General features: G+C 39.4%; 1 protein-coding gene across 2 annotated transcripts in view; it reads right to left on the reverse strand.

The window, feature by feature from the left end:
- Window positions 1-12901, reverse strand: part of PTPRR (protein tyrosine phosphatase receptor type R) — a 299896-nt gene that overhangs the window by 112369 nt on the left and 174626 nt on the right. For both annotated transcript variants that reach the window (XM_066257665.1, XM_066257666.1), the window contains one exon: window positions 1804-2066. In XM_066257665.1, the coding sequence (XP_066113762.1) occupies window positions 1804-2066 (263 nt within the window). The remainder of the gene's footprint in view (window positions 1-1803; window positions 2067-12901) is intronic.

Genomic DNA, 12901 nt, shown 5'->3' on the forward strand with positions numbered 1-12901 from the left:
AGAGAATTCATTTAATTATTGATTACACATTTACTCTGCTAATGTCCCCCACATGGACCACAAAAACGAGTATGACACCATGTCGATACTCTCCTTTTAGCAAACATTCATTTCATTTAAATGAATACATGAAAATTTAACTTTAGGTTCCTTGAAATTCTAATATGCCCAGTGTGGTCAACAAAGAGCAGGAAGCTGGGCAGAGGTACTCCCTAGGGGGCTTAATCATTGACCTTGCTTAGAATTAGTGGCACATCATGACAATAAAAATTAGTTTGACTTTTAGTCAGTTTTAAGATCATCTATAGAAAGTGACCCCCTTATTGCCTGCATCTCAGCTGATCTTCCCCACACCTTCCCTTTGGTACACCGCCGATGCTCAGAGGCCTATTGCCAGGTTCTCTTTGAAGAAAACATAAACGGATAAAACTAACTTGGGTAACAGGAGTAAAAGAACCTGAAGGAGGTAAAAAAGTCAGGTGAACCCCTTCATATTACAGAAGAAGAAAGTGAAGTTCAGGTAGATGAATGGCTCACGAACCACTCAATCCAGAAATGGCAGAGCTGGGTGTTCAATCCAGTTCTCCTGACTCCTGGCTAGCTTCAGGAAAAAGTCCAGCTTGTGTACCTTCCCACACTGCACTGCACACGGCAACTTAGTGGTGCTCAAGCAAGGGAATGGTACCTGGATCCAACAGGAAACTATCATATATTCGGGGGGAGGAAGTAGAAAGATTGACTGGATTGCTCTCCATTTTCCTTCTGTTATGAAGCCAAAGTGTTTTCCCTTAAAGGACTAGAGCTCACAGCAGCCAATCCCTTTCTTTTCAATTCATTCATTGCTCTTTGACAATACTTTCAAAGAAATGTGAATGGCCAACTTGGTTCTTCTGCTGTGCTTATAACCACAAACTCTAGTTTTCTGAAGAAATGTGGTGTGTGTGTGTGTGTGTTAGAAAACAACAAAAAATTTATATATGTGATCTACAAATCTAAGGCGACAAAACAGATAATGATAGAAAATGGAGAGAGAGGAAAAGAATAAGAGAATGAACCTGGGAGGATATTGTGAAAACTTTTTAGTTCCTCCACTACCCTGACATGCAGTGTTGAAGAGAATATAAATTATATTTTATATGTAATCATGAATCTTATTATTTTAAAAAATGCCATGGGAAAGCTTTACTTGGTATTTTGGGGAAACAAAGAATTAGCCCCTTGTTTGTGTATTTTGCATATTCTAGTTTTCATACATTGGATTTGCTTTAAATGGGAATGAATCAGTGTAAGAACATTGCAAAGGCAGGCGAAGCTACAAAAATAATGTTATGAATCTTGACAATTGCTTGTGTTCCTCAAAGGAAGCAGAGGGAAAACTTTATAAAAAATTAATTTGCAGTGTAAACTTTTTCTTACTCCAAACACAATCAATGTGGACTTTGGTGCAAAATACCTGAATTTCATTTCCTGTCCTTCTATCCACCAGAGTTCTGATGACAATTAAACAGAATAGGTCAGCAGCCCTCAGAAAGTACTCAATAAATGATTGTAGAAGCTGTCCTGTAGTTGAAGATGACCTTGGCTTGGGTCTACAGCAGTTTAACAAAATCAGATGTAACTGAAAGGCTTTGTGTAACACAGCTCAATTTATTGGGAAGCAAGGAAGCCTGTTTCTTCCTGCTGCCTATTTGGTGATGACTGATTCTACCTAATATGTCAATCATCTCTAGTTCTATGAATTTAGTTGGTGAATATTCTATAAAAAAAAAATCCACAGGTAGGGGATACAGAAAAACCTCTTACCTCTCTTGAAGTCCTATGGGTTTCATTCTGAATGGAGAAGGGCAGACAGAGGTAGTAGCTTTGATCTCAGGAGCGTACCGACCTTGAGGGTCCACAACCACACTCAGGACTTTTGGCGCCTGCTCGGGCTGGACCATGCTGTTGACTGTCTTAGCCTCAGACTGTGCTGGTTGTAATGTGAGGGGTGATAGGTGGATCTCCTGATTTTTCTCTTTATCTTGTCTCAAAGAAAGCTGAAACTTTTCTTTTAATCTGTAAAGAATCTATAGAAGTAGATATAAAGGGCTCTTGTCACATCATTTCCACACTCAACAACAAAGCATGATCTCTTCCACCCCACCATAGAAGACAAACCAAAGTAAAGGTTTAGCAATAATACATGTCAGCATAGATGGCTAGGATGGTTTTTCTGGTTTGTGGCATTGAGTTTTTTTTCAAAAGGATATACTTGGCATTTCTAGATATTTGGTGCACAAACATATTAAATATGTATGTACATTAATTAATTCCACAAATAGTATTAAAAGCATATTTGGCTAATTTAATAAAAGTGCCAGATTTTAGTTTGATGGAAGCTTTTAATTAAAATGACTGACATGGAAGGCTTATAGAAAGAGGAACCATGAAATATGAGCTTACAACATATACAGAAACAGAGATCTGCATCCAATACAACATGTAAAAAGAAAGTTTTGAAAAATATTAATGAAAGAATAGTTATGCTATAAGCCAGGGGTAATCGACCTTTTTATACCTACCACCCACTTTTGTATCTCCGTTAGTAGTACAATTTTCTAACTGCCCACCGGTTCCACGGTAATGGTGATTTATAAAGTAGGGAAGTAACTTTACTTTATAAAATTTATAAAGCAGAGTTACAGCAAGTTAAAGCATATAATAATAATTACTTACCAAGTACTTTATGTTGAATTTTTGCTAAGTTTGGCAGAATAAATCTTTATAAAACAACTTACTATAGCTAAATCTATCTTTTTATTTATACTTTGGTTGCTCTGCTACCACCCGCCATGAAAGCTGGAATGTCCACTAGTGGGCAGTAGGGACCAGGTTCACTACCACTGCTATAAACCATAATTTCTCATGTTGGTATATATCTGCATCAGTCATATATTACCTTGCACATCTAGTATATATTTGGAATAATTAAATTCAGGGCATCTATCAAAGAATAATTTTGAAAAGAATTTTTTTCTTACATTTTCCCCCTTTTAATTTATGTGGAAAACAAACAAAATGATCACTTTTCCCCATAGTCATAGTTCTTTCTAGAATGGCTAATATAATTCAGAAAAGGTAGGCTCTTCACTTTTAAACTTTTAAAAGAATTGGACTGACTTTGCTGAGACACTCCAATGGACCACATTTTGAGGTGAGCAAAGTTTTTCTTTCCTGTCCTCAGTCTTAACATTTTATAGGCTTTTTTCTCCTCTCTTTTTAAAATTTACTTAAATCACAATAATTCTTTTTTCCAGTTTTATTTATTAATTTTATTTTTATTTATTTTTCTCAAGTGAGAGGAGAAAGATAGACTCCTGCATGCATCCTGACTGGGATCCACCTGGCAACCCCCATCTGGGGCCATGCTCATAACCACACAAATTTTAGCACCTAAGGCAGAGGCTCCACAAAGCCATCCTCATTGAGAAGAGTGGACATGCTCAAGTCAATCAAGCTATGGCTGAGGGAAGGGAAGAGAGAGAGAGAGAGAGAGAGAGAGAGAGAGAAAGGGGAGGGGGTGGGGGTGTAGAAGCAGATGGTCACTTCTCCTGTGTGCTCTGACCAGGAGTCAAACCCAGGACATTCACACACAGGGCCGGCGTTCTACCACTGGGCCAACAGGCCAGGGCATTTTTCCAGTTTTACTGAGATATAATTGACATACAACATTGTATAAGTTTAAGGTGTACAAAGTAACAATTTGTGTTTTCTCTCATGTAGGTGCTGATGTCACTCCAATTCTTGCAGAAGCTATACATCCTTGTGCTTCTTCAAGTCTGTTCAAGGAGGTGTCTTGATTAATCACGTGGAGAGCTGGCTTAACCCATTATCTGCAATGACAGCACTAATGATATCTGCCTCCTATTTAACTCCTCTGTTTAATTTCTGGAACTCATTAGCTAAATGAGCATTATTTTAGGGAATAAGGCTTTTCTGGCACTTCTTAATTATATTTTACTCTAGTTACAAGGCTAATTCTTTTCTTTCAAAGTTCTTTTAAATTCTAGTAATTGCTATATTTTAAATCTATTGGAAAGATACAAAGTCTACATATATATTTTCTTATTAAAAGATGAACATATAGGTAAAAAAGTTAGGAAAGAATTCACCTAAAATTGGGGAAGAAATAAATATCACTGATAATTTATTTCAGGAAAATATTAGAAAATATTTATCCAGTATTCTCAAAATAGAGTAGTAAAAAAACCTCCAAACAAACAAACAAACAAAAAAAGAACAACAAGCTTAGTCAACAAGATAAGATTATAAAAAAAGAATCAGATAAAATAAAAACATAGCAATCTAAGATGAAAAGGTATCAGAATTAAAAAAAAGGAAATAATTCAAAGAACTGAAAATTCAGTGGCAAGATGTAAATCTTTTTTTTTTTTTTTGTATTTTTCTGAAGCTGGAAACGGGGAGAGACAGTCAGACAGACTCCCGCATGTGCCTGACCGGGATCAACCTGGCACGCCCACCAGGGACTACGCTCTGCCCACCAGGGGGCGATGCTCTGCCCCTCCGGGGCATCACTCTGTTGCGACCAGAGCCACTCTAGTGCCTGGGGCAGAGGCCAAGGAGCCATCTCCAGCGCCCGGGCCATCTTTGCTCCAATGGAGCCTCGGCTGCGGGAGGGGAAGAGAGAGACAGAGAGGAAGGAGAGGGGGAGGGGTGGAGAAGCAGATGGGCGCTTCTCCTGTGTGCCCTGGCCGGGAATAGAACCCGGGACTTCTGCATGCCAGGCCGACGCTCTACCACTGAGCCAACCGGCCAGGGCCAAGATGTAAATCTTTGCAAACAGAACTGACAATGCAGAAAATATAATTAGTGGTGTATAAGGAATCTACAGTAAAGTGAGAGACTGCATGGAATGTAGAACAAAGGGTAAAGAAATGAAGATAAAGACAAGGAAAAAGATACGAAAAGTCAGAGAGGCATGGTCAATAATAAACCAGAATAAATGAAAGAGAAAGAAGTCGTTCAAAACTATTTTCAATGCTCACTAAGTCATGTATTGTGGAAGGTATAGTGTATTCTGCTATGAACAAAATAGACAGCACCCTGTTCTTATGGAATTTAGGGATATGGAATAAAAATGTTTTTAGTTTAAAAATGTCTAAGAATAAGCCCTGGTCGGTTGGATCAGTGGTAAAGCGTCGGCCTGGCATGCAGAAGTGCCGGGTTCGATTCCTGGCCAGGGCACACAGGAGAAGTGCCCATCTGCTTCTCCACCCCTCCCCCTCTCCTTCCTCTCTGTCTCTCTCTTCCCCTCCTGCAGCCAAGACTCCATTGAAGCAAAGTTGGCCCGGGTGCTGAGGATGGCACTATGGCCTCTGCCTCAGGTGCTAGAATGGCTCTGGTTGCAACAGAGCGATGCCCTGGATGGGCAGAGCATCGCCCCCTGGTGGGCATGCCGGGTGGATCCTGGTTGGGCGCATGCAGGAATCTGTCTGACTGCCTCCCCGTTTCCAACTTCAGAGAAATACAAAAAAAAATGTCTAAGAATAGTAAATGTGAGGATAAAATGGAAAAAGTTTTTATGACTGAGAAAAAAAATGCATGTTACAAAGAATGCACGAATTCCACAACTAGATAAATTGATGTTCATGCGTATGAAGCCAACAGAATTTCTCAAATAGCTGAGGAATAAAAATATGCTATCTGTGTACCCTTCTGAAAAAAACAAAAAACTTATAGCCATGATTCAAAATTAAGAAGTAAAGAACTAGAAATTATGATGTAAAAGGGAGCTTTGGAATTATTTAAACAGTGAAACTAAATGTAATTACATCTCAGACTTGGTCTACAATCCAACATTTCAGATAGTAGTAACAAGAAAGAAGGTTGGGTGAGGACAGAGAGGTAAGAAATAGAGGTGAACGTACATTAAGTGACTTTAAATTAGGGGGACAGAGGGAATCATAGTTAGGATGGACCTATTTATATACTAAAGAACTTGAAGTCTAGTGTAATAAGCTGGCTTGCCCAAAGCAGCATTAAGCTGTGGCGGAGCCCAGCCCTAGTTATCCGTCCTGCCGCCCGATGCACTTTCCAGCCCAGACCTTGCCTCTGGGCTGCTCTTCACCCTCTCATTTTTGAAGACTGACTCTGAAATCACATCTGCAGCTGATGTTATTCTCACCACTGATTTTGAAAGATCTTTTGAAGAAAGAAAGATTATGCACGTTTGAGGTGTAACTAGAAATGCCTATTATAATTTGAACTGCCAGGAAATTAGAATCCTTCACGTTTTTTCATGTCAGTTTTTTTTCCTCATAACCTGGAAACTTTTATAATGCTGCTATTCATTGACTCTGACAGGGTAAAGCTAAATCTTGAAAATTTGAAAACAATGGGTTCTAAATATTACATGATGAATATTACTTACAAAATTGTCTAATGTTAAGCAACAAGTTATTATAATTACTTTGACAAGTTACAGGATAGAAAATACTAAAAATAAACCCCTCCCCCTGTGTATAATGCCTAAGGATAGGTAAGTTTTTAACTTATTGTTTCCCTTTAGTTTCCATAACCCTTAAAGGACACTTTGCCACCAATACCACTGCAAAACCAAAAGTCCCACTAGAACAATGCCAATCAGATGACCTATACGTGTTAAGCTAAACACACAGCTACTAAAGGGGGAGGTACTAAAATTTCATTATTTTTAAATTGCGAGCAATTTATTTTCCTGAATAAGCACAGGAAAAAAAAAAACCCTGTACCTTTACTGAAAAATATAAATAGAAGGTAATGTATATATTACACATTCTAAGTTCTTGCCATCTAAATATAATAGGGTTATTGGAACATTTGCTTGCCTGTGTACATCTGGGTTTTGAGAAGCACAGTTCAAAAATGAGAATGAGAAAGGCAAGGAAATGCTAGCCTCCACAGCAGTTCTTGACAGGTCGCTTTTATGATTGCACTTGTGTGAAACAAGCTCCAGTCCAAAGTCCTTGTTTACCACTCATGAACTACATTCTTGATTAGTAACCTCTGTCACGTATTTTACAGTAATCTATTTACTTCGTCTCTGGTTAAAGGTCAATTATTTTTTAATTTTTAATTTTTTTAGAAAGGGAGACAGACAGACAGGAAGGGAGAGAGATGAGAATCATCAACCCATAGCCAGGGCACCTTAGTTGTTCATCAAACTTTTACTCATATTTGCCTTGACTGGGAGGCTCTAGCCGAGCCAGTGACCTCTTGCTCAAGCCAGTGACCCTGGGCCCAAGCCAGTGACTTTTGGGTTCAAACCAGCAACAATGGGGTCATGTCTATGATCCCCTGCTCAAGCTAGCAACCTTAGGGTCTCGAACCTAGGTCCTCAGCATCCCAGGCCAACACTTCATTCACTATGCCACTCCCTGGTCAGGCTAGAAGACAGTTTTTAATCTGTCTCTTTATAGTTTGTGTACAGACTAATTGCTACATCCTTAGGGAAAAGCAAAACTCGGAGAGTGTATCAATGCGTACAGGACACTGTTTAAAAATATCCAAGAGAGGCCCTGGCCGGTTGGCTCAGCGGTAGAGCGTCGGCCTGGCGTGCAGGAGTCCTGGGTTCGATTTCCGGCCAGGGCACACAGGAGAAGTGCCCGTCTGCTTCTCCACCCCTCCCCCTCTCCTTCCTTTCTGTCTCTCTTCCCCTCTTGCAGCCAAGGCTCCACTGGAGCAAAGTTGGCCGGGCACTGAGGATGGCTCTGTGGCCTCTGCCCCAGGCACTAGAATGGCTCTGGTTGCAACAGAGCAACGCCCCAGATGGGCAGAGCATCGCCCCCTGGTGGGCATGCCGGGTGGATCCCGGTCGGGCACATGCAGGAGTCTGTCTGACTGCCTCCCCGTTTCCAGCTTTGGAAAAATGAAAAAAAAATATATCCAAGAGAGAGACTGGACTGTTCGAAAAAACATAGAATAAATTGTGGAGTTGCTCCTTGGCAATAAGGCATTTGTCATGGATATAAGCTATATGGCCACACTCGTCACCAGCAGGATGTGTGTTCTTCTGGGGACATTCGCTGATGTCTGGAAGTGTTTTCCGGTTGTCATTCTGGAGTGTGTGTGGGGTGCTGTTGGCATCTAGTGGGCAGATGTTATGAATGCTGCTAAGTACCCTACAATTCACAGGACAGACCCCCTCCTTCACAACAAATTATCCAGTCCAAAGTGTCAACAGCGCTGCTGTAGAGAAACCTGGGATGAGGGATCTTTAAAATCACCTGGTATGATCTCATTTTACATTTAAAGACAGAGTGGTTTAATAAGTATGGATGGTTAGAAATGAAGCGTAGAATCCAGGTTCCCTGACTTATACCTGTGATCATTCCCCTCTACTGTTTCTTGTAAATCCCACACCCTTCTTCCCAACCTCTTTCCTGAAGCCTCTGGAGAAGTATGTCAGAGATTTTCCTCCGCACAGCTTGAGGGCTGGAATATAGCAGAGGCATATTTTTCTGTGTGAATGCGCCTTGTTTTAAAGTTCAACCTAAAAGCTTACCATAGCAATGAAAAGTCAATATTTTTTACTTTAACTTCAGAACTTGCTGTTTGAATCCTGGAATGCAATAAAATCATTTGATCATGTGAAAAAAAAAAGAAATAAAAGATAAACTACAGCAAAGGATAAAAAATAATAGCAGGAAGAAGAAGGCCAGGGGAACACAGAAATAAGAGGAAGCTAAAAAACCCTATAAAGCTCTTTTGCAGCTTATAATTTTTATTTAAAAAGTCTCATAATCAGGTAACACAAAATATCTGTGAGAATTAGTAATATGTTCAGATTTTGAAATACTACCAACAGTCCATAGCATGTGTTTGTTCTTTGCAGTATTTTATAGTTAGTTCTGGAAGAACTCATTCATTTATTTCATTTAATTGAATAAACATGAATTAATATCTACATTATTCCAGAAACAAGACATTCTGGATGCAAAGGTGGCATCTAATCCTGTCCTCTGGAAACTCACAGGCTTTCAGAAGAGACAGATGTGTCCAGAACAAGATACTAAATACAGAAATAGAGATAAGTCCATAGTAGGTACGGTGTGGGGACACATTTACCAGGTCTGCCTGGGTTGAAGAGTTCTGATGAATACAGGCATTCTCATTCTTTCACTAGATCCTTCTGTGGCCAGAAACAGATGTCCACAAGACAGTGACAAAACTAAAAGAAACCATGATTTGACAATATTATCTATGGAATCATGGTAATGAGTTCAAACTTTTACTCCAGATAGACTTGGATTTGAATCCCAATTCCTCTCCGTAGGCATCCCTATACACACATCCACACATTGCTCTCTGTCAAGTCACTTATTTTCTCTGAACCGTGGGTTTCTCATCAGTAAAATTAGGAAGCTAATATACATTAAGTGTTTATGCATAGAGCCTATAGTTAACAATACTGTATATAATACAGTTTTTCTAAGAGGGTAGATCTTATGCTCAGTGTTCCTATTATAACACAATATAGAGAGGGATATGTTTATGGCATAGATTGTCCTGATGTTTCCATGGGTGTATACTTATCTCCAAATTCATCAGGTTGTGTATATTACATATGGATAGCTTTTTGTATGTTAATTATACTCAATAAAGTAGTGTAAAGGTACATTAAATGTTTAATACCAGGCAGTAAATTTAGTACTAGTAAGTATGCAATTTAATTAATTAATATTGTTATTTTTAGTTTTGTTCTTAGTAAGAGGATTGTATTCTTACCTAAATGATTTTTATTAATACAGAAAAAGTTGAAAATCAGTTTGATACATATACCTACTTTGGAAAATGGTTCTGTACTAAATAATTCCAGAAAGAACTCTAATCCCATCTTTTTCAATCTCTAGGGATTATACATTGCAAATTAGAAAAGTGTGGCTATTTATGTCCACCTTTGACTTGTATTTACTGAGTGATGCTCAGACTGCAGCAGGTGGTCTGATCTAGGATTTCCTGCCTCAGCTAACAAGGCCATGCCTAGAGGAAATCTTTGTACGACAGATGAGTGGCTCTTCTATGAGTCTAACATGCCAGAGCTTTTGCTGACCCAAACAGCTGTTTTTGTATGTTTTCTGTGCTTTCCAGAAGCAATCTGGCATGTAGATATCTCTACCTACGTTTCATAAATGCCTCTGTACTTGTTAATAAACTTCTAAGTACATCTGAAGGTCTAAATTAGATGACAAATGCTATTCTTTCTCCTATTTATTCAAGTTGATGAACTACTTCTAAGTGGACTGGAAGTTGCTCACACATGTTTTTCTGGAAACTTGTATTTGTCTGTTTGTCGTCCCACCCACTGTACATTAACATTTGAAGGGTGTTAAATAAGTCACACACTTGAAATATCATGCATGTCTAATTTTATGCCTTGAAACATACATTTTTTTATTTTAAGAAAAGTAAACAATATGCCGCATTTCAAAAATTTTGCCAAGCCTTATGTTACCGTTATACAGTGTCTGAAATCATCCGTCACAGCAACTTACCTATGTAAATTAATAATAAAACCATAAGCTCTGCATTCCTATGGTGTGTAGGAAGGCTGGGAGCAAATAATGGTATTTGATTTTTCATAAATATAATTAATGCCTCCCAGAAAATGTTCAAGTTTTATCTTTTCTTTTGTCATGGAATCAACAAAATTATGAGATACAGATTGGACTATATGCATTCAAGAATCACAAAAGTGATAGTATAACTATTACTGAGAGATATAAGTAAAAAACTTAACTTTAAATCAAGCTCATCATCAAAAACATTAGAACTTTTACAAAGATAAGCTTATTTTAGAGAATCACATTGATGTGCCCCAAAATGTGAACTGTTGAGTTATTAGTGTTAAGTTGCATCAGATAAACTTAACCTAACCCTAACCCTCTCTATTAAGTAGGTTTTATTTTTTTTTATCATCAACTCTCTTCTCTGTGCTGATAGTTTGTTCCCTCATTAGTTTATTTTTATTTTTATTTTTTTTTTGTATTTTTCTGAAGCTGGAAACGGGGAGAGACAGTCAGACAGACTCCCGCATGCGCCCGACCGGGATCCACCCGGCACGCCCACCAGGGGGTGACACTCTGCCCACCAGGGGGCAATACTCTGACCCTCCGGGGTGTCGCTCTGTCGCTCTGTCGAGACCAGAGCCACTCTAGCGCCTGGGGCAGAGGCCAAGGAGCCATCCCCAGCGCCTGGGCCATCTTTGCTCCAATGGAGCCTCGCTGCGGGAGGGGAAGAGAGAGACAGAGAGGAAGGCGAGGGGGAGGGGTGGAGAAGCAGATGCGCGTTTCTCCTGTGTGCTCTGGCCGGGAATCGAACCTGGGTCCCCTGCACGCCAGGCCGACGCTCTACCACTGAGCCAACCGGCCAGGGCCCCCATTAGTTTTTTAAGTGACCTTTTCATAGTAAAATCCAAGATCATGTTTGAAATATATCATTCTACTACTCTCTTTCATTGATTCAAGAACTATTGGAATATGATTTAGAAATAGTACTATGCCCAGGAATGGGAGCATCATCACCCAGGTAGTCAACCAAATAACCTAGAAGTCATTCTTCATTGTCTTCTTTCCTGCTCCCAGAGAATCAGTACACAGCCAAGTCCTGTCAGTTCCACCTACAGATACATTCCAACCCCTCACTTCTCTCCATCTCCGTCACCAACTCCTACTCTGGGTCACCATCATCTTCCTCATCAGGCTGATACAATAGCCTCCAAAATCCTCCTGTGCCACACTGCACTTCATGCTATGTCCCCAAGCACTCTGCATAAGCAGAGAACATGATCTTTACACACACACATCAAAGCTTTACCTCAAGCACTCAGCTTCCCTCTACTTGAATCTAAAGAGGTTAAGCTTATTTCCACCTCAGTTGTTCCCACCTACCCTCTCCCGGAACCCCTCCCCCCATGTTCATGTCTCTGACGGCTCTGCTCCCCTCATTTATTGTTATGTCATCTTTTCATGGCACTTAACACTATCTGAGTTTTTTAAAAAGAGCAACAAACTTAATTTTTTAAGTGTAGTTTTAGATTTACAGAAAAGTTGAGCAGAGAGTACAGAGATCCCTCTACCCTTTTTCCCTACCTCCCTAAGCAATCTCCCCTGTTATTCACTCCTTGAATTAGTGTGGTACATTTGTTATAATTTCTGAGCTAATATTGATAGAATTAATCAAAGGCTATAGCTAGATTATGATCACTTGGAGTGTTGTACACTCCATGAATTTTGACAAATATATAATGTCATACACAGGGGTGGAAAAAGTAGGTTAGTAATAATAATAAATAATACAATGATAAACTCTTCATTTTGTGTTTTCATAATGTAAACCTACTCTTGCTTTCCCCTGTACTACTCACCATTAGGGTATCGTATAGAATAGTTTCAGTGACCTAAACGTCTGTTTCATTTATTCACTCCCTCACTCCCTTTCCTCACCCAGCCTCTCGCAAACACTGATCTTTTTATGATCTCTATAGGTTTGACTTTTCCAGAATGTCATATACTTGAAATGGTACAATATGTTTACCATTTGATTTTTAAAAAATATATTAATTATTATCCATGTCCCCTCTAGAGTATAGTCCTCATGAAAAAGGATATTTCAATTATTTATTTATTGACTTAATTGGGATGCCATTGGTTTATAAAATCATACTAGTTTCAAGTGTACAACTCAACAGACCACCATTTGTTCACTACACAGTGAGCCCTCTGATCCTAGCGACGTCTCTTTCTGTTCCCATTCCCCCCCCTTTGCCCAGCCCCATCGACCCCCATTCTACCTGTCCTTCTGGCTATCACCACGCTGTTGACTCTGTTTAGGTGTTATGTATATATCTTTTTGCTAATCTGGA

The sequence above is a fragment of the Saccopteryx bilineata genome, chromosome 2 (assembly GCF_036850765.1).
Source record: "Saccopteryx bilineata isolate mSacBil1 chromosome 2, mSacBil1_pri_phased_curated, whole genome shotgun sequence".
Taxonomy (NCBI): domain Eukaryota; kingdom Metazoa; phylum Chordata; class Mammalia; order Chiroptera; family Emballonuridae; genus Saccopteryx; species Saccopteryx bilineata.